Below are 22,863 nucleotides of genomic sequence, written 5' to 3'. Positions count from 1 at the left end.
TAAGGTTTTTCTGATATTTTTAGTGTTTGTAATACAATTTAATTAAATATAGTAATATTTAATGATGCTCTAGTAATTAAAGTTCCTATTTAAAAGCTATTTCATAGTTAAAATTATTTAATAAGACAAAAAACATATGTTTCAAAATAAGTACTTCAAGGCGTATACGTAATTTTATTGTTATACGTTTTTAAAACCGTTTTTAAAAATTACAAATTTCAAGCTAATTAATTCATTTAGAATACCTGGCTTAAAGTTTATCCAATTTCATTAAATATTAACTGTAAACTTGACCCACAAAACCAGAAAACTTGCCAACATTGTCCCCAAAATCCGATAGCTTGTTACTTCCACGTCTCCATTACAAATCAGCTCACACCACAGGGAGCAATTGAATTTCTTTTTTTTTTTTGGTTTTCTGACCAACTGACCTTCACTTAACATTAGACCCCAAAAACAAAACAAACACAAACCCAAAAGGAAAACATTTTGGGGGCGTGGGAGGGTAAAGTATACAAACATTTTCCATGTAATTGGCAATAAGCCATGCCCTAATGCTAGACCAAACACACACCGCCCACACACACATGTTTACACGACTTTGCACGCGCGGAAAGTGTCCGCCGATGGGTGGGACATAGCCCCCCTGGATATATTTTTATATATGTACACGATCTCGTTCCTTTATCGGTGTGCATCGCACGTAGAAAACAAACAGGCCGTGTGGCAACCTGTTGACATCGAAACGCCCCGAAGGCACGTTCACTAATTGCTTCTGACGGTGGCAACAGGTTAGATTTTGTCAGCTGAGCTAAACATTAATTTTGGGCCAGCCCCAGGATCTGGGGAGCACCAGAGGCCTCCCCCATCTCTGGATTTTCGGTTGATTTATGTCCACCTTAAGCCCGAGCCCCCGACCTTTTAGCCTTTCAACCCCTTCGCCAGGGGTACGGCTTAACGTCATAGTCATTCTGTCACTTTGCATTCTTGTTGTTTACTCGAAAAAAGTCAAAAGGTGTGAAAAACAACACCCCGACCACTTTCCATTTCCCTTCAATTTTCTTCAACGATTTTGCGTAGGTGAGATGTTGAAAAATTAGAGGTTCTAGAGTTTTCTTAAAGGGTTCTGACACTAATTTATGTTAATTGAGACATGGAAATATTAGTTAAAGGGGGTTTAGCTTTTTTTTGGGGGGTATTTGTTTAATTAAAAGAGATATCTACTTAAAAGATTAAAAATACTTTTTACTTATTGTTTCATTGAGACTTTTCCAAAACTTGAACAGGTTTTTTTTAAATGGTATTTAGTTTAATTCATAGGGGTTTTTTTCGTCACAAATTTAAACATAATTTGTAAAGTATTTTTTTCTAAATCTTTATCAATAATAGGTATATATTTTTTATTTAATAAGTTATCATAGAACAAGTATTATAAAATGCCATTTAATAAAAATAGTAACCATTTAATTTTCCATAAAATAATTAACTTACCCCACTGTGCTTACTTTTTACCCATTTTGTTTCATTCTCTCTTTTGGCCAACTGTTTTGAAAATTCTATTTATGGTTGGCAATAAATTGTACCCCCCTCTGTCTATATGTTTCGACCACTAACTGAGTCAGCAAACTTGGTCTAAGAGCTTACGAAAAAGCTTTTCCTGCCAAGAAAAACAAAAATTAGAAAACAAAAGCGAAAAACGTAAATCCCATTGACTCGATCGGTTGAGAAAATATTTACAACAAATCTATCAAAGCTATCAAAGAGAATTTCTGGTTTATTTGGATTAATTGACAGTTTTCGCAGTTGACAAATTAGCCGAATTAAATTCTGTGACAGGCCAATCAGTTGGCCAAATTCGTTGGAAAAGTGAGTGCCAGTATTTATAAAGAAATTGTCTACTACCAACATTTTCCCAAGCCGATTATAAACAGGCTAAATGGGTTTTTCGAGGAAAAAGGCAGTAATGGCGGGGGTAACCAGACAGACACTTGTTTACAGTGTGAAAATTAGTTGTCTTTTAATTAGACCGAGATTAGCGGACAGACAGCTGGGCTCGAGCCCATCGAGAGATTCGATTAATGAGACTCCAAAATCCGACAAATTTGTTTATATTCAGATATGAGTGGAACTGTCTGCTCTCATACTCCTATGAGGAGGGTCTCCCTGGCAATATGATAATTATACAGTCAAACATGGTTAGTGTTAATATTTATAAGTTTATCATAAAAGGGATAATATTAGTAGATAATAATAAAAAAAAGAAGATTAAAAAAAAAAAGATTTTAAGATTATATATGTATGTATGTATATGACTAATTATATAAGTTAACATCTTCATTCTTGTATTGTTAACTTCTTTTATTCCTAAAGATGGAATCATAGAAGAAATATTATAAGTATAACTTTTTTAAATATACCCTAAAAAAATTTAAACCTATACAATATTATTTAATAAATCTAATAAGCTATCTTTACTGTATTGATATCGTGAGTAAACAGTTTGGCGTGGTCAGGTCTGGATTTGTTTTGGGTCTGGCCCGTGGCTGTGTACGTTAGAGCATGCTTTCGAAGCATGCTTTCAAAGCATGCCTTGGGGTAACCAGACTGCGTGATTCACTTTGGCAGTAAACCTTAATTATTGACACCCAGTCACACAAATTCTTAGCCACCTGTTTACTGAGACAACATGTTTTATTTCAGAAAAGTTATTTTGGGAAAAGAAAATAAAAGTGATCTAGTTGGAAATAAATACTATATTTTTGAGCCATTTTATGTTATAAAGAAGCCTTCTAACCCTTTTTCAAACCACTCAGCTCCTTAATCTCCCTCTGGTATCCCCATCCCTAGAATATTCCTAGACTTTCGCGTGTCACCCTCATGCTGTGACTATTTTTAGGCCCTCTAATCAATTCCGGTGCATGTAACAAATATTTGCGCCCCGAAATCGCATTTATGGTAAATAGTTGGAGGGGGGTTACTGCGAGGCTGGGATGTACGCAGCAGGGTCCTTTTGGTCACCTCCTACAGGGACACGCTTATCGTCCTGTCAAAGGGATTTGGCGGCGAGGCCAGACGCAAGGACACAACCAGATTTGGCCTGTCATTGCTAATTAAAGGCACACTTGAGTCAAAGGGTGGGTCAATGAATGTCATATAGCAAGGAGGCAGTGGGTGGAATTCATAAATTTTCGGTTTGCGGATTTTGGATTTTATGGGCCTCGAAATGTTCATTTCGTTGGAGGAGTAAAGGCAATGCACGCACCGGCCACGATGGCAGTGCATGATATGAGAATGCATTGAATCACGAAAATCTGTGGAAATAAAGATAGATAGGTATTGCCTTTGTTCAACAACAAAAACCTGGCGACAATGTTTGAGGTTCCGCTAACCTGGGGGGACATTATAAAACTGCAGCTGCCGGAGAAGCAACAACTCAAATCGTCTCAGAAATCCATCAGGGATAGGTGTCGATCGATCCGCAGAGATACTAAGGTGAAAAAGTGATAATTAACCCAAAAGAGCGGGAGAGTCTTGGGAAGAGACTTCCCACAGAGTTAGATTTCTTATCACGAGGGTGATTGTGTCTCTCTATCTGGCAAACTATTGCCTTAAAAGCCAGTGACACTCTCGAGATCTCGCCCAGTTTCAACCGAGACTCTGAAACATCAGCACGTTGATAATAATAAGAAATAATAATCTTAAAACCAAATACGGAACTAATCTTATTTCAGTGAAAGGCCTCGTATTTGTATTGATTTTCCTTCTCGATCCAACAAGAAGTTATCAGGAAACTGTGAAAATGCCGGAACAGCATGTTGCACCTGTTATTGCCAACCTAGAGGATTTCGAGCGGAACCTACCAGGGTAAGTTTGGGATTACGAGTCCCCATGGAAAAGTATAACCTTGGCCTATGTCATGTAATGAGCAAACTACTGATAACGAATTAGCAAAATCTTTTAATCTCTCCGCTTACTTAACTCTCTTAAATAATTCGAGCGTGTTCCGGTTTTTTTTAGATTTTGTTTTTAAATATTAAAATTTAATTAACTAATTAATTCTACTTCCAGTTACTTGAACGGCAACTCTAAGCTAGCCGTTCTCTTGGATTACGATGGAACCTTAGCTCCCATTGCCGATAATCCCGCCAAGACCAAAATGCCCGTGGAACTCGAGGCGATTCTCCACAAGATTGCCCAGCATCCAGAGATCTTCCTGGCTGTTATCTCAGGACGTGGTCTCAAGGATGTGCAGAAACAAGTCAACATCGAAGGCATAACGTATGCCGGTAACCATGGCCTGGAAATCGAGTATCCAGATGGATCACGACATGACTACGAGCTTCCTGCTGAAATCAAAAGAAACTACACAAACATGGTCAAGGAGCTCAAGGATAAGGTGGAGAAGAATGGGGCTTGGGTGGAGGATAAGCGGGTATCGCTCACCTATCACTACAGGGACACCCCAGTGGAGCTGAAGGACGAACAGAAGAACTTGGCCTCGGAGATCTGCCGGAAGTATGGATTCCGACCCAACCAGGCTCATGAGGCCATTGAGGCCAAGCCTCCAGTGAACTGGAATAAGGGAGAGGCTGCTCTCTATATCCTGAAACAGAAATTCGGCGACAATTGGCCAGAGACTGTGAGTGTGGTGTTTGCCGGCGATGATACCACCGATGAAGATGCCATGAGGGTAAGTTATTCCAAAATCATAAAAAGAAATCTTTAATAAAATATATAATTTTCTTAATTAGGTCCTGCGTGGCTTGGGAAGATCCTTTAGAATAGCTGAAAATGAGAAAATCCAAACCTTTGCCGACTTTAGATTGCCCAAACAAGCTGTGATGACTGATCTACTGAAGTGGATTGCCGAGGTTTATGTTTCCTAGACATTATAGAATATTTCTAAAATAATTCATACACTTTTATGGTTTCTATTATTCTAATTATTAATTGTTTAAGATAAGCATCACAATTTAAAGGCCTAAAATAAAAATAAGCTTATGAAAAACGAGTCTGTTTACTTCTTAAATATCTCCTTTGATTTTAGTTCATGTTTTCTTAACATACTTATCTCTAAATCTAATTAATCTGATACAAAACTGTTCATTAATCTTTAAACACGAACATCAGCCATCGCTCTTCGTTTGAAGATCAAAAGAAAATAAATAAATCATTTGATGGAAATTTTTTTAATAGAGAACATGTCGATCGAGTGAAATGATTTTCCGCTGTTTTGAAACTAATCTTTAATTCGCAAATCCAAATAAAGGTCATTAAGGTAGATTTTCTTCAAGTATTTAAATTTCAAATGATGGGATTATTTAAAACAAAATCATCAGAAAAGTGTGTCAACTTCCAAAACACAAACGACCTCAAACAAAGGTGCATCCAAGACATCGTCACTATATAGACTATATACCCAGTTCACCAAAAACAAAAATATATATAGCCATGTACATCGCATATATGTGTCCGAAAATACATGTATAGATCCATTATAGAATGTGTTTTTTTTATGCGCATATGGCTCATAAATATTGTGGGAATTACTTAGCCAACGATCGGGGCCAGAGCTGCCACCTATTCTGCGGAGAGTCTCTGCCGAAGAGAGTCCGAAATTATATAGCAGATACATATACACCACAAGCGATCTTTGGCTGCTGAGGATGTCTGGCCATTAGTATTAAATCGGTCGAGGAACGTCCAGCACGGCGCGCATTATCCGGTAGATACACATTCGTCAGATACAGATACAAATTGCAGAAAATGGCTGAGCAGAAGAAGGCTCCATTGCTGAAGAAGGAGGAGGACTACGTGAAGGCCCTCGAGGGGTGAGTTTGCATTTTCCCGAGGATCTCCGATCCTGTGGCAGGATCTAAATGTGTCGCTGCTCCTTCAGCTTCATCAACCCCGAAACCGATCAGGTGGCCCTGCTGCTGGATTACGATGGTACTCTGGCCCCCCTGACCGAGGAGCTCTCGGTGATGCCCAAGGATACTGAAATCAACATCAAGAAACTGGCCGGCAACGACAAAATCTTCATGGTCGTCTTCTCCGGACGGGAGCTGGCTGAGATCAAGAACCACCTCAAGTTCCCCAATGTCACCTATGCCGGTAACCACGGTCTGGAGGTGGAGTATCCCTCCGGCAAGAAGTTCAAGATTGAGATGCCCGAGGAGCTGCTGGAGAAGCACAACAAACTGGTGGCTGAGCTCAAGGAGAAGGTGAGTCTTAGGGGAATAAATAAATTTTAAGGAACTATTTAACTATTTTTTTGTAAAGTTTAAACTAGAGTGGAAATAGGATAGGTAACAATATATATTTTATTAATATTAACAAGGCTGTGCATTATGTTTATTATAATTAGATACTATAACTATCTAGGTACGACATTACAGACCGATTATTGGCTATTATTTTATTCATAAAATAGGTTTAAAATTTGCTTTTTAATCCAATTGATTTTATTAGTATTAGTAGGACAAGTATTATACAAAAGATATGTACAATATATTAAATATTTCTTTGATTTCAAAATAGAATTCCTTTGCGAATTAATAAGAAAAGTATCTATTATACAAGCATTCCTTAGGGATATCGAAAATTATTTTCAAAAACAATTTCTTTAAGAATCTATAGCTTCCTCTTGCAATTATATCAAAGAAACTTAAACTATTTAAAAAAAATACTACTTGAAATTTCTTAATTTCGGAATTTCTTAAATTTTTGTTTAGGTCGTGTGCTCTGGTGCCTGGGTGGAGGACAAGAAGATCTCGGTCACCTACCACTACAAGGGTGTCACCGACAAACTGAAGACCAAGCTGATCGGCGAGGCCAAGGCTCTGATCCAGGCCCATGGATTCCAGCTGATCGAGACCCCCTACGCTCTGGAGGGCAAGCCCCGCGTCAACTGGGACAAAGGTTAGTGGAGGTCCAACCAAACAAATATATATTTATGAATTTATTAATATAGTCATCATCGTTTAACAATTTGCCAACTGTTGCCATCCGTTTTGAGAGCTGTCCCCATGGCATTCCTTTCAGCTTTCTTCACTTCGGCACCTGTTCGAAACAATTCGATTTTTGACTCGACGGTTCGATGATTTAATTATTGCCAAATTTTCTATATATTTTTCCGATGCCCGAACGGGCAACTGAACGTGGGCGTCTTTCGTCTAAGAAAACTATATATTCTTGAAAATTTTCACACATACACCGCAGAAAAGTTCACTTCACAAATATCAGACAAAATTAAAATCGTTCAGAAATATACTAGAATATATATGAGTCGGCGTAGATACATACATATATATAAAAAGTGTCTCGGTAGACAAAACATCCCGCAGCCAACTGATGTCAAAAGCGCGCCTAAAACTATATATATTCGCCGACAAATATATATAGACAAGTCACTCGCCCGATTCCTTATGATAAATTAACAATTCTGTGTAATTTTTCATCTACACAAGTTTTCGCTTTCGTTTTTAAAAATGTTTATCTCTTGTTTTTCGATGGCAGTCACATTATTTGTTGGAAAGTTTTCATTCCACATCAGAAAAACATAGTTTTTTCCCTGTGATATGGCGGAGGTGTTTTGTAATTTTAGAATTTCCAAAGATGAATGAAGTCAAACTGAAGCGAAACGAATTTAATTTGATGACGTTTTTCACTAACGATGCGAGGCTTCAAAGATATATATGATTTTTTACACACAGGCATATGATAGAATTAAAATTGAAAATATGGTAAAAGATGCGTAGAACCTAGATTTAGGCCTAATTAACAATTTTTATTAAAGAAATCCAAAGAGAAAAATATATAAAATATCTTTATTTCTTAAATGTTATTCATTTATATTAGCACTTCCCTTCAAACCGCAAAAAATTGGTCATAAATATTTCTGCATTTTCGAAATTCTCAAAAAAAAACTATATATTCTCAATTTCAAAATAATCTATATCCCCCTCCAGATGAGATTTATGAGAGCCACTTGTCGCCTCTGTCCTCTAGAAGTCATCCAACCCATTCCTTCCCATCATGAAATTGTCGTTCAGGCCAATGAGCCGTGCCGACAAAATACATGAAAATAAAATATCATACTATATATAAGGAAGAACATTTAAACAGATATACTCAAATACTCATGTATGAAATGCGTGAAAATCAAAAAAATTAATTATGATTACGAACGCCTCCAAAGGCAATAAATTCATAGGCAAGGCAGAAGCAAAATTATTGCAAAAAAAAAAAAAAAAATGGGAAAAATAACGACAAAATGATAAATTTTTGTGAAAAATTAAGAACCTGCAAAATAAGAGAGCAACAAATTGTTGGTGCCGTCTGAAAAAATGAAAACTGCAGTGGGAATTTAAGATAAAAAGGCGGTGTATAATCGGGGCTACCATATATTATATAGACTGCGTCACCAATTAAACAAAAATGTGGCGTTAATCCTCAAGAGCGGAAAACGCCAAACAACATAATTAAAATAATTTTCTATGTACTGATTTTAACTACGTGTACCGAATAGCCGCACTAAATGATTTTAATTTCATCTATTCAAACACTCATTTACTTTCAACCAAAAAGCCAAAAACCGAAAAATCAAAAACTTAAAACCATAGACCGAATGCGAAACAAAAACTAGAGAAGATCCATCCACCCACGTAGACACCTAAAAATAATTCCCCTATGAGGGGATGGGAAAAATTTCGGTTCTGTTTCTACTATTTGGGAGGCTGCAGGCGTTTTTATATGATCTAATATGTGTGCCGAAAACAATTCTACATATTTGAAGAAAGAAACATGTTTGTTGTTGGCTTCTCTCGGTTGTTTATTGAGCGATTTTGGATGAGTTCCAGCAGTGCATATTTCATTGTATATCTATGGTATGGTTTCCATATTAAAAAATTAAAAAATGGAAAATTCTTTCGCCACAGGTTGCAATTTTTCCAGACAAGCGAAAATCTATGTTTGCAGAGAATTTGCCATTTTAAATTCAATTTATGTATCCTAAACAAATTATAAATAAAACCTATTTGTAGATAAGATTGGTGGGGTATTTCAAGCGAAAACAATATCTTTTCCATAAATTGATAATAAATGTCGTTATAATATATATTTGTTTCTCTAATAGGGAACCTAAATTTTACTATTCCATTAAAAATACATTACAAATATTTGTTTCATTCAAAAATCTATTTTTTAAATAGACCTTTTAATGGGTTGTAAACTTTATAAAATCATTTCCGACTCACATAAAGTTTATGTTATGTAATTTAGTAATAAAATATAAAATATTAAATATTTTTAAGGTTATTTTCTTTTTTGATACTAATTTCCCTCTTTTTTTAAATTATTTTCCAGGTGAGGGTGCCAAGATGATCCTGGAGAAGCAGTTCGATGCCGACTGGGCCAAGAACCTGAAGATCATCTATGTGGGCGATGACACCACCGACGAGGATGCCATCAAGGTACTGCACGGTATCGGCAAGACCTTCCGCGTCTCCGAGCTGCCCACCCTGAAGACCTATGCCAACTACCAGATCAAGACCGTTGAGGAGGTCGGCTGGCTCCTGAAAGCCGTGCAGGCCTACTACGAGAAGAAGAAGAAGGCTTAAGCGGATCGCCCCCTCCCCCCCCAAAAAAGGATATTAAGCTTAAGCTAAATTCCACGTACACTCACAAAAATACCACACACATACGCACATAATTACACAACATACATACAACACATACGCGGGAAAAGGACATGTCCCAAATGTCCTTGCTTGCCCCAACAAAAAAAAAATCTATTTTCTGTATCTTTGATTTTGCCAAATAAAAACATAAATACAACATTTTACATAATTTAAATTTGTTGCACATTCATTAAACTAACAGGGTTTTTAATGGTTTTGTTTCACAAAAATACATGGTTTTTTTCTGCTCGTCTAAAATCTTGCAAAAAATGCTTTACAATCCCACAATAGTTGGTTCTTAATAGTAACGATAGTAGACCTGTTAGGTCCTTAGACCCTTTGCTTATGTTTAAAGCCAAAAGAATGGTGTATGGATATTACAAAATGTACTGATGCTGAGAATGGTGAACAAAAGGTTCATATATCTTCTGAAGTTCATAATCTTTTGCTTAGAAACGGGAATTCTGCAAGTGGCTTTAATATAATATACAAAATGTTATTTCTTTCAGGAGTACTACAAAATGTGATTCCCTTTTTCTAGTCATTTTTTAACAAAAACCATAACAGGCGTGTTTCAGTTTCCAAAGCTATTGCTTCTGTAGGATAAATAGCCCCATTGACCCGTGTTGTATGCACCCTTTAGCTCTATCGCCGTTCGCCTTTAAGGCCACCACGTCCTCCGCCACCTCTACCGCCACGTGATCCCTGCTTCACCACCGTATTTGGCGTGATGGGTGCTGAAACTGGCGGTGCATTGGCAGGATTCTGAACAGGTGGGCCTCCGGGAACGGCAGGTAATATAGGAGGAGCGGCGCCGCCCTTTGCTGGTAAGCCAGGTGCACCACCAACAGCTGGCAAACCGGCTGGTGTTATAGGATTATTGCCCACCGGCTGCTGTTCCGGACGCTTTGGTTCGCTCATGTTCAGTCCCTCGTTGAAAATCATACAGAACTCGCCAATTTTGAAGACTTCTCCATTTTTGCCGGAATACAGAGTAAGGCAGTGCCTCCAAATAGAGGCGTATCCTTTGGTCAGTCTTATGATATCACCGGGCGTGATCAGTTTTCCCGGCTCGTCCCAAATGGAAACATTTATACTGGCAGTGGGGTCTCCCACCTTGAAATTTCGCACCTCGCGATTCTCTTTCGTCACGGTGGCTACGCCCACTTCCAGGACAATAAAGATAACATTGATATTCTTTAGGCCTGGCTTGATGTCCTTGATGGGAATGCAGTCCACGTTGTACATATCTATAGGGAAATATATGATTTTTGAAGCTGCGAAAATAATTTATTGTTTTGGCGTCGTCTGTTAGAGATGGGAGACTATGCTAGAGAACCTGTGGAACTGCAAACGATAGTTGCCGGCAAAACTGAAACACAATCGGAAATATTTAAATAAATATTTTAATTTTTTATATAATATCTTAACAAATTCCTTTTTTATCTATAAACTCTTAATTCAAACAAAATTGGAATGGTTTTCTATAATTTTCCAGTGTTGAATAATGCCCAACTATCCCTATGAAGCAACAATTTCCGGGTATTTACACCATGGCCCACATCTGGTCACACTTACCAAAACAAAACAACAAAAACCTTTTTGTGTACGAAAATTGATAAATTTTTTGTGCGCCCAAAACAAAAGAAATGCCCGTGGAATCCGGCAGTAGCAGCTCCGAATCCGGCAGCTCGTCCTCCAGCGGATCCAGCAGTTGTTCAGACACCGCCAGCAGCTCGGATACGGATTCCAGCAGTGCGACGCCGGAGGAGAAGCCCACCCAGAACTCCACCACCAAAACACAAACGCAATCGCACCAACAACAAACGAATTCCGGGAATGCGGCCAGGCGGAAGGCTCCTCCGTCCTCGACATCAGCCACCGAGGAGAAATCCAAGGAAAGTGAAGAAGCTCTTGCGCTCTGGAAAATATTGAAAAGCAGTCTATCCAGTTCTATGTTGGAACCCATCATTATTTATGTATACCCATTGTCAAGGATAATAATATGTTACATTTATTATAACCTACGAAGTGTTTCTTTTATCAGATTATCCAAAAATGTACGATTTGTTTTTGTTTTTCTATATTCCCCCATGTGGTTCCTTTAGTTTTTATTCATTTTTTATCGCCTATTCCAAACGGAAGTGATTAGACACATTCCAGATTGTTCCACGATAGATCTGTTATCAGTACTGTATGGAAATTTAATGCTTTCATCTGTTAGTATGAGTTTTATAGAATAATTAACTAATCAATGTATAACTACAGGTGGGATACTCACTAACCGACGATGATGATGAGGATGAACCATCGGCGCCGCCCGTCAAGAAGACCTCTCGCACGCTGGGCAGTTCCACGGTAACAGCAGCGGCTGCAGCTTCAGCCGCCAGAAGAAAACCTCCAGCCAACAAGGCCACTGGAAACCAGACAAACAAAGCCACTAATCCTCCACAGAGGACGGCGGGAAACACAAATCGAAATCATGCGAATGGTGAGGGAAAGAGACCCTCGCTGTCGTCCTCCTCGAACAGCACAGATGACTCGATGAAGATCGTGAAGAATGGTCGAAAAGTTCCCCTCAAAATGGCCAGCACTGTTAAACCCAAACAACCGGTTCGGGGCAAGCTGCCGCCGGCTAAGAAGAACGGAGGACCACCGGCGATCAGTAGTAGCTCCGGCTCAGAGAGTGGTTCCAACTCTGGGGATGAATCCAGTACGGTGAGTGACTCGGAGGGTACTGATTCCAGCAATTCGTACAGCTCACAGCCAGCAAAAGGAGCTGTTAAAGGTAAAAGTAATAATTTATTTAATTTTAAACTTAAATTATACGTTTTTTTAACCCATTAGGTAAAAAACCTGGACCATCGAAGCTCCAGAACACGGACAGTGAAGAGGAGCGCAAAGACAAAGCCAATCCCATGAGGAAACTGACCAGATCCCTCAGCATGCGGAGATCGAAGCAGCAACCCAAACTGGAATCGGATACTGATTCCGATGGCGACCTGGACGATGACAAGACACTAATCTCGAAAAGTCCCACAAAGAAACCCGCGCCCCCGAATCTAAACAGCACCAAAAGCAAGGTGAAAAAGGAATCTATTGGCATCAGTAGTGGCGTACTGAGCGTCATCAAGTCTCGACCCGTGTCGCCAATAACCCAAACGGAAAAGAAGTGTCCCATCGAGGGCTGTGACTCGTCCGGTCATTTGAGTGGCCATTTGGACAGACACTTCTTGCCGGAAGCATGTCCCATATACCACAACATGTCCGCCTCCGAGTGCAAGGAGAGGGCCAACGAACGGAAGCTGCGGAATGAGCAGCGTCTCAAGATGCCCGTCAACATAGTGACGGCTCCGGGAAACCAGCACGCCAATACGAAGACCCTCTCACCCGAGCAGCGGGAGTTCCTAAACAAAATACGCGAATCGAGAGCCAACTTTCGTCCAGCAAATAATAATTTCCTGGACTCGAAGGTGGGTGTTTCTAAAAATTTTATACATAATCCTGATTGTTACTATCTTCTGGCAGGTTAAGCTAGAAAAAGACTGCACGGATGAGGATCGTGAACCGAATCTTTCCGGCCTGGTGCCCGACTATGATCTGCAATTATTTAGGGAGGCCCAGGCCCAGGCTTCCGAAAGAATAGAGGACGAGCTGAAGGATCTCCCAGTAGGAAAGGGCATCAAGTATGAGACTTTTTGTGAATTTTAAGAATTTTCAACAAAACATTTTCTGTATTAATCCCACAGATACATCAGCATGGGCAAGTACAAGATGAAGGTGTGGTATCAATCGCCCTATCCGGACGACGCCGCCCGCTTACCCAAGATGTATATCTGCGAGTTTTGCCTGCGCTATCAGAAATCTGAGACGGGCATCAAGCGGCACGCCCAGAAGTGTGTTTGGCGGCATCCGCCAGGTGATGAAATCTATCGCAAGGGTAAACTGCAAGTGTGGCAGGTGGATGGCAAGCGTTACAAGCAATACTGTCAGCATCTTTGTCTCTTGGCCAAGTTCTTTCTGGACCACAAGACCCTGTACTATGATGTGGAACCGTTTCTCTTTTATATCATGACCCTGGCTGATGTGGATGGTTGTCATATTGTTGGTTACTTTAGCAAGGTGAGTGGAAGATAGTTTTAAGAAAATGTAGTTAGTTTTCAAGACTTAAAGGTATAACTTTAACTAGTAACCCAACCCTCTATTACCCTTTTAGATTCAAGATATTCCAGTTCCTTATTGCTTATAATTCGTGGACTTTTCATGGTTATGGGCCCAACATAAAATTGAATAATAACATTTTACAGTTTTATGATTCTTTTATGTCTGTAGACAGCCTGGTGAGGAGAAAGCTATGGCTCCCGGTCTCAGCCACAACCCATGTACGGTCCATACATATGTATATGGTTATATCCAGATCCAGACAGTGGCTCTGCCTTGACCATGCCCACCGAGTAAAAAAAAAAAATGAAAAACCAGATGATTTTTCCTCTTATTTTTTTTTTTTGTCAACGTTTTCGGGTAAATAAGCAACAGACATAGGACCAAAAGAGAGAGATGGAAAAACAAGCTACGGTTTCTTGACCTCCCCCTTGATGAATATACGGGTCCGGATACATTTACGGGTGCCCCCCATCTCCCATCTCCGCCCATTTGGCAGTTTTACTGCAGAATGCAGAAAGTTTGTTGGGCGCCGACAGAGACTGGGTTTGTGTTACAAATTGCGCATGTCGGGGCTGCTCCAGCTCCATGTAGCCATCTCCGCACCACCATCTGAGCCGCTCCTTTGTGGCACCTCCAAAACTTCTGGCGCAGCATCCCCAGTCAGTCGGAATTTCGGTGTTTCTACACATACTACAAGTTTTTGCATATATTACGTTTATGCCCAGACATTCATTCATCCCGACTGTTGTCAGAGTCCCCTAAATTGCATTTGTTTATACAGAAAAGATTTAAGGAATTTGGTAGTTTTTGAATATTTTAGGGATTTTAATTTTTAATAGATTATTTGATTTGTTTTTAATGGAAGAATATATAGAGGAATTTTAAAGAATAATGATTGAGTCTTAGGCTTTAAAAATTGGTTAGGATTTGAGAAAGGAGATAATTAGGAAAACTATATATAATTAGGATACTTATCTATAAAAACAATAAGATATTTTTAGGAAAATAGCATTCATATTTTTAAAAAAAATTTATATTCTTTTATAATTCTTTATTCTTATATTCTTCATAAATCCAAAACAACTGAATATTCCGTATATTTTATGGTATATTCTATATATGTATATATTTATTCAGATTTAATATCCTACTTATGTTTATTTAAATATCTTCATTTTATTCAGTTTCTGAGCTACAAAAGTAGCTTTTGTTTAAAATCAAAATTCGACATATAAGCAAACTATTAAATATTATTTATTTTAATTTTTTAGACATACAAATAAGTCATAAATATTTAATTTAGTTATCTGCCTTAATTTTCTTATAGAAGATCAGATTCTTCAAAATCCTATCCCTAAATCCTATTTGTAAAATTAGGCTTCGTGTAAACCCACCCAAGTCCCAACCCCCCCACTTCCGGCAGTGATAATTTTCGGCAATCCTTTGTCCCGCAGTTAACCTCCAGTACTCCGACTCCCCAGCACTGGGTCCCAGACAGCAGCCAGACATTGAGTCCTGGAGCAGGGAGGTGGATTCCCAGTCAACCAGCAGCATGGATGGCTGTCAGGACACTCTCGGATGCTGTGTGTGGATGGGGAGAGTTGGGGATTCAGTCGACACGATTGAGGTCGTGTACCTCTGGGCCGGGTCCGGGATTTGGCATCTGCGTCTGCGTCTGCGCCTGCTCCACAAAAAAGCGGTTGTGCCCGGGACAAAATACTGGGTGGATACTGAACCGGGACCGGGTGGTCGGGGGATCTGACTGGGGAACAGGGACTTCTCTGGCTATGTGGCTGCGTTCCCAGACATCAAGGCAGACAAAGGAAAAATGAACAAAAAAAAAAGGGGGGGAAACCATGAGACAAAAAAAAAAAAGAACCTCAAAGTGAAAAACCCGCAGTGTACATAAATGTATTTCCGAATTGTAGCCAGATTTAAGGACCCACAGAAATTGGAGAATATAAGGGCGTGTTCCGGAAATGGTTGCATACTTTTAAGGATCAAGTCCTATATTTATTTTATATTTAAAGGAAATTACACAAATTATACCAAATTATTTAAATTATTTCAAATAATTGTAAAGATAATTGAAAGGGGGGAAAACTATCATAAATGATACCCTGAAATTGTATTTTTGGCAATGACCGTGGCTAGAAATAGGGGGCGTGGCAGTTATATCCATATACGAGTAACTGACTCTGACTTTTGTATACATATATATATATATCCCGATCCCCCAGCCAGTGGACCCCACTGCTGATGGCTATGTGCGTATGTTTATATTATTTACGCACAGTATCCTCTGTCTCTCTCTCTCTCTCTGTCTTCCTCGATTATGACCATCTCTTTCGCCATTATATAGCCATCTCTATCGGAGTGTCTCTGGTGCTACCCAGTCTATCGATTCATTTCATTCTGCTGGTCATTGAACTGCCGAAAAAAGCCAAAAGCGACAGATGAATGTTGCCATCCAGCCCCATTCACTCCCACCAGACCACCCACCCAGTTTCCCCGCTTCCTTTGTCTGGAAAATGTCTGTCTGTCTGATCCCCCAGAACCCGGATTTTCCGTTTCTCCCCTTCCCCCTAAAATTATCCTCACACCACATCCGTCTGCCAATTGTTCTTAAGTATTTGTTATTGATTCAATTTTAATAATATTTAAGCTTAACCTTGTAATAATTGAATTTTTGGATAATAATCCAAGATTAAAATATGGTTTAATTTTTGTATCTTTTTTTGTCTTTGCAGCATATTCCATTTTTACAGGAAAAGAATTCTTTTTATAATGTTTCGTGTATTTTAACATTGCCGCCATATCAGAGGAAGGGATACGGGAGATTACTCATCGATTTTAGTAAGTTGGGTTTGTTTTTAATGTATAATTAATTCTATAAGCATTATGAAACACACAGAAACTTATAAAATAATTATACCTTTTTTTAGTATTGGAATAATAGCACAAACTGGGTTATTTTAGAGAAAGTTTCTTTACTATTTTCGAGTTTCAAGGGAAAGTTTCAAGGGAAACTTTTAGTGAAACATCCTTAGAATTAATCCGACCTTAGCCTTGAAAGTATTTACCAGATACTATTTTCTTGATACTTGATACTTTATAAATATTAAAGAAAATATCTGCCCAATTTACTTTACAAGCCTTTATATATTAAAACCTTCTAGCAGGTATTTTTTCTATATTTTTCTATAAAATGTCTATAAAATTTTCTATAAAATTTCCAGAAACAGCCCAAATTCTTAATATTTTTGATAAGAGCTTTATATTTTGAAAAGCAAGAGGTTTAAAGTAAAGATACTTTATTCTGAAAACGGACTACTTTATATTCCTATACTTTATCTCGATTCTAAAATTTCAAAAGTTGCATTTTATAGATTAGAATCTTATAAAGACTTGAGAAAGACTATATAAGTATCTATAAAATATATATAAGTTTTTAAATGAGATTTTGTTTATTTATCCAACGGTTATATATGTATCTGTATCCTTACCTGGATATACTACTAGAGAAAGACCATAAAAGTATCTTTAAAATATATATATATTCATTTTAAAAGTAGATTTCATATATTTTGTCAAGGGATATGTATCTATGTATATCTTACCTGGCAACAATTTTTAAATAATTCTTAAACTATATAACCCAATTTCTTTGATTATATCAATGATTAAACCCTGATCCTTCATCTTAAAATATTTGAAACTCTTTGGGGAATCTTTCAATTCTTTTTATTTAATTTCTTCAGAATTCCCAGTCTTCAATTCTTCAATAAAACCCAGAATAAAAATCTCCTGTGGGGTCTCTGTTTTTTACCAAATATATAAAAAAAAACCGCAAAAAATATATAAATTGGATGATAAGTTTGAAATTCCAATGAAATTGAGCTTAAATGGGGCCTGTTAGTAATAGTATATTGGCTTCTAAATAATGAGCCACTAAAATTTCATCCTTTATTGATTCTTCCTCTGCTTCTTCCCGGAGTCTTCTGAGTCACAGAAGGTGTGTGTTTGTGTGTGTGTGTGTGTATTGGTGTATGGTGCATCGTGCAGGTGTATGAGAAGTATAATCATCGTTGCATGAGAAAAGCCAAACATGCCAGAGACTGTGGCTCAGCTTTCCAATTGCACTACTCCCCCCGCCCCACTTTCCCCTTGCCATCGAGTCTATTTCTTCCTCTTGCTCAGGTGCAGAACATGCAATTTCTGCATCAATTAAACGTAGACCCAGCCCACACACACACACACACACACACACACATACAGTCAGGTGCAATTCAAAGATCGCATAAGTAATTTTTAGCTGCTGCAATGAAAATTGTTTAAAATTAATCCAGGCGAAAAGACAACAGACAACAATAAAATACAGACAACCCAAAAAAAAAATACATATAAAAAAAATATAAGAAAAAAAACAGAGAAGAATTACCCTGCAGCAGACTGGTGAGAAGAGTGGGCTGGGATGGGGCGGCGAAAGACACAGAGAGCCACACTTGAGTCTTGAGTCATACATCGCCTGGCTTGAATGGCGTCAAAGCCAGCAGCGAAGCCGGCAGAGGCGGCGGCGGATGGTTTCTATGTAAAGTCAATACATGCAATGCGGGTGGACGCGGGGGGGTTGGGTGGCGATGGGGGCCAGCAGGCAGGTAATGAACGAACAAGCGAGAGAGCGAGCGAAACGACATTGACCTTACACACACACACACACACACGCACGCATAGACACTTACATGTAAAAGCTGCCGGCCGGCAAAAAAAGAGTGTGATGGTCAAACAAAGAGCCAGAGAGAGAGAGAGAACAGCTGGATAGACGGCAAAGAGGTGAACATAAATTTAATAATATATATCATCCAATATATCAAGATCTTACAATTATATTAATTTAAATTTTAGCTTGATTGGGTTTTGATCTTAATTATAACCTCTGATATAAAAAAGAATTTTTAGACCCAAAGTCTTCAAACAAAAAAGAATATTTCTTAAAATATACTTCCTTTAATTTTCTCTCAGTGTAGAATAGAGTGAGCCAGCGTGCAAATCATTTTCGTCATCATTAACTGGAATTGGTTATTTTGCACATGGCAGGTGGCTAAAACACTTCCAGACAGTCGGCGGGGGTTAACTTAACCCACCGATATCGCCCCAAAAAACCAGCCAAACCTTGACTCACTCCCCTTTTAAACATACATATGTGTATGTGTAAGAACAGGACGGCCATATATATCGTTTATGTCCAGGTGTAATAACTGCAACACGCAAAATGCAAATGAGCGAAACAAAAATTTTAAAGGGGTGCACACAAGGGTTGCCACCTACTGCATTAATTAACGAAACTTTCGGGCAAAACTTTTACAAACGAAAAAAAAGAGCGAACATGTTGCAACGTGCCGCTTAAAGTTTTTCTTTTATCTTGTTCGACTTGTGGGTACATCAAAACCCCCAAAAATTTCAAAATACAGTCAAACATAGCTAAAGAGGTTTTAAAAATTTCAAAAATTAAATCCCTAAGATCAAAAATTTTCTTCCTAATCATCTTTAAATTTTTGTAGCCTACTTTTTGACTTCAAAAAAGGCGATACGTTTTGAAATCACAGCTGATCATGTTTGAAACCTCGCTCTTTTTTTCGGTATTTTGACGTTAGACTGTAGCTGAAATTTCCCAGACACAACAACACCAGAATCTGAAACAGCAACAAAAACAAGAACAAGAACAACTGTTGGCGGCAGACAACAAAGGTCAGGACAGGTCACAATGAAAGGGCGTCGTCCTCTTTGGCGAGCACAAAAGAGCGAGTTACGGTTAGACGACTCTCTCCCCATTGCGCTTTCTCTCCTCTCCCGCTGCACACAACCTCATAGCTTTTCACACTCTAGTCTCTCTGGCTAGAAGAAAAAAAAATAAAAAAAAAATAGAAATAATAATTAGAGCCTTGCTAATTTGAGTTAAAGTTGGCATAGGCTCCCCTCCTCCTCCTCCCACCCCCCTGCCTCATTCGCACATTTGTCGTGGATTTTCATTCTTTAACTCATTACTGTTCCGTTCGCAGCGCCTGTGGCTATGCAACAAAAATGTTGCTGCGTCAGCGTATGCGAGTGCGAATCAAAATGGATCGATAAAGTCGTCTCGACGTATCCACTCATCCTCCTCCAGTTAGCCCGGCTCATGCCGGCTACCCCTGCTCGTTCCTCCTCCGTTCGCGTCTCGTGGATTTATCGCGGCGAAGGCGTGGCTGGGGGAGAGACGAGGCGAAGTGCGGCACAAAGAAAATCAAAGTGCCACCCGAATGCGCCCTCTTGCGGCCAGAAGTCGCAGATTAAGTAGGATGGGGGATCCCCACGAAATGCATAAGGCACAGTGGGCACAATAGAACCAAAAATGAATTAAATTTAATATTAAAAAAAAATATCTGGTATCTGATAATTTTAGTAATAAGTGCCGAAAATATGTATGATGATTTTGGTAATGAAGTCTTTCGTCACTAAAATTAATCTTTGTGGAGATATATTATATATATGTATATCTTAAATCTTAATAGAATCATATATCAATTTTCTGACCATTGTTGCAGCTTTTACTGCCGCCGCTGCAGCCAACGTCGCTGCCTGTGTGCGTTCAACCCTCCGCTCGGCCAGTCAGCCGGATTCTTCTCCCCGCCAGTCTTCCAGCTTTTTCCAACCCACCACAGTCGCTCTCCTTGAGCCTCCTCAGCTGTGTCTGCCGTCTGCAGTCGGCCGTTGAGTGTGTCCTGTTCTGCTCTTCGCAGCTCCTCGGCCTGCTCCTCTAGCTTGGTCCTCTTCTCTTCTCCAGTTCTCAGAACGGTTTTTTTCCCGAGCCTGCCTCAGTGGATTTTGTGTTGTGTCCTCGTCCTCGCTCTCGTCCTCGTCAACTTTACTTAGCTGCACTTATTGTTGCTGTTGTAGCTCCTTTTCCTTTGCCTTCCCCTACCCCCCCTTTCTTCTTTCTTGTTTTGTTGTTGTTGTTATCTAGAGACTGGAATTGTTGCTGCCAGACGGCTCTAGAATCCAGAATATCAGCTTTTTTGGGGTGGGTCCTTTGGGGTGACACTAGCGTTGGGTTGAATGTACGCCAGAACGTTGTTTAAATGCGAATCCTGTCTAGACACAACACTCACACACACTTGGGCGAGCACTCACGCATACACACACACACTAGCACACACACAAAGCAACCGGAGGGCGGACCCAAAGTTGGTCACCATAAATAATACGCCGGAACTCAAGGAACTCAACTTGCCACTATCTGTAGCATACTTCTTGGGGTCCCTTTTAAATAGAGACTCGAGGATGGGTGAAGAAAGGTTCAATATCGTATTATATCTTTTATAATTAGTATAATATTTTAAAGTTTATTAAATTAATGATAAATATTATTTATTTCCAGGCTATTTACTGACACGCGTGGAGGGTAAAATCGGATCTCCGGAGAAGCCCTTGTCCGATCTGGGTCTCATCTCGTACCGCTCCTACTGGAAGGATGTTCTTCTGGACTATCTGTGCAATCGATCGGGAAACTCTCTCTGCATCAAGGACGTTTCACAAGTATGCTTAAGATATAATTCTTAATATTTTAAAGTTTTAATAATACATATATTTTTTAGGAAATGGCAATATACTCTTACGACATAGTCAGCACTCTCCAGGCCCTTGGAATGATGAAATATTGGAAGGGAAAGCACATAGTCCTCAAGAAGCAGGTAAGTTTCTGAAAATAATGATATTAATTCTTACTAAAGATATATTTCTATATCGTAGGATGTCCTAGACGAGTATGAGGAACGGGTGAAGCGAAGAGGAACCTTCCCCAAGATCGACGATTCATGCCTAAGATGGCAGCCATTTATCCCTGTCCAACCAACAGCATCACCATAGCACCTTGGTTGGAAGCATGCCCGGGCATGCTTTGCGGATGCCGATGACGAGTCCTTGGATAAAAAGTCCTGATTTTAGAATTTTTTAGCCTTAGTCCTATTGCAATGTTGGTGTAGCGATTTTACATTATTTTTATTACAAACCATATTTATATCTACACCTTAGACCTTAGATAATATTCGAAACAGCAATACTTTACTTCAACTACACCAAGCTCCACAACTGGAATGGGAATGATGTCTGTGTGGGTGGGAACTCTATGCCAATATTTTTTTATTGTTCTATTTTATATCGTAAGCCCAAAGTATTTGTAAATGAATGTCTGTACTTGTTAGTAATTCTATTAGCAATAACTAGTAACCTAGGTCCTTAGTAAAATTGATTATAATATACTCGGATTACGATCAAAGTGCTTTGCTTTTGGACTGGATGCTTTCGTCATCTGGGCATATGAATCATGGCGTTGCTGGGCCAGAGGGAAGAGAGGTGAGTAGAGGCGCAAAAAGTGCACACATACGGTGAGGAGGGAGAGGGACGGAGAGACGGGCGCATTGACATTGTCGCTTTGCCTGGAGAGACAGGTAGACGGTCGGGTGGGGCTGGAGGGGGGTAATGTGGACTCCAGACAGGATGCACAGGGGCGGGGGTTGGCCAAAAAAACATACACATGCATTGGAGCAGAGCGAGCGAGAGAACAGCAGTCCACGGCAAGCAAGACGGAGAGAAAGCTTGGTGAAAAGAGAACACAGTGGATAAAATCAAGAAAAATTCAATGAAAATTATTTATTAAAATTTCCTTTGTTAAATATTAATTGTTCAGGTTTTTTAGATTTAGATATGCAGATATAAAAAAATATCTAAATTAATGATTTTGATGTTTCATATTTTTTATAAAATCTAGAAAAGCTCTCTAAGCTCCAGACAAAATAAAATAGTAAATAAAAAAACTTGTATATACATAAATGGAATACTATTTACCTTTACGTTTAGGCCTTAACGTTTCATCCTCTAAAGTTAATATTTATTATTTTTTATAATCTTTATTTTATAGCTGATAAGTACCGGAAATATCTCATAGGGGGTTGTGGGGTTTAGTGTTTATATTACGAAAAAATCA

At 39.0% G+C, this 22,863-nt stretch overlaps 4 protein-coding genes across 5 annotated transcripts; 3 read left to right on the top strand and 1 right to left on the bottom strand.

Moving 5' to 3' along the window:
- Positions 1-1,702: 1,702 nt before the first annotated feature.
- Positions 1,703-5,008, top strand: LOC108126645 (trehalose-phosphate phosphatase). Of its 2 annotated transcripts, none has more exons than XM_070277487.1 (4): positions 1,703-1,866; positions 3,732-3,864; positions 4,069-4,690; positions 4,752-5,008. In XM_070277487.1, coding segments are annotated over exons 1-4 (891 nt in total). In that variant the 5' UTR covers positions 1,703-1,865; the 3' UTR covers positions 4,887-5,008. The 2 variants fall into 2 exon arrangements, with proteins under 2 accessions (XP_070133588.1, XP_017098787.1); XM_017243298.3 differs by lacking the exon at positions 1,703-1,866 and adding an exon at positions 3,390-3,492.
- Positions 5,009-5,668: 660 nt separating this feature from the next.
- On the top strand, positions 5,669-9,855 carry LOC108126973 (uncharacterized). The gene is made up of 4 exons (XM_017243774.3): positions 5,669-5,831; positions 5,900-6,224; positions 6,735-6,921; positions 9,367-9,855. Exons 1-4 carry the CDS (start codon positions 5,767-5,769, stop codon positions 9,618-9,620), a joined length of 831 nt encoding a protein of 276 aa, XP_017099263.1. The 5' UTR covers positions 5,669-5,766; the 3' UTR covers positions 9,621-9,855.
- LOC108126974 (SOSS complex subunit B homolog) lies at positions 9,840-11,017 on the bottom strand. Its single transcript, XM_017243775.3, has one exon. It carries the CDS (start codon positions 10,926-10,928, stop codon positions 10,326-10,328), a length of 603 nt encoding a protein of 200 aa, XP_017099264.2. The 5' UTR covers positions 10,929-11,017; the 3' UTR covers positions 9,840-10,325.
- A 206-nt stretch (positions 11,018-11,223) lies between these two features.
- On the top strand, positions 11,224-22,138 carry chm (lysine acetyltransferase chameau). Its single transcript, XM_070276813.1, is given in 10 exon segments — positions 11,224-11,582; positions 11,620-11,630; positions 11,919-12,468; positions 12,528-13,153; positions 13,209-13,366; positions 13,430-13,802; positions 16,595-16,700; positions 21,259-21,416; positions 21,476-21,571; positions 21,630-22,138. Coding segments are annotated over 10 exon segments (2,448 nt in total). The 5' UTR covers positions 11,224-11,329; the 3' UTR covers positions 21,747-22,138.
- The last annotated feature ends 725 nt before the right edge of the window (positions 22,139-22,863 follow it).

Source organism: Drosophila bipectinata, chromosome 2L, assembly GCF_030179905.1.
Source record: "Drosophila bipectinata strain 14024-0381.07 chromosome 2L, DbipHiC1v2, whole genome shotgun sequence".
NCBI lineage: Eukaryota > Metazoa > Arthropoda > Insecta > Diptera > Drosophilidae > Drosophila > Drosophila bipectinata.
This window is presented reverse-complemented; position numbering and strand designations above follow the sequence as displayed.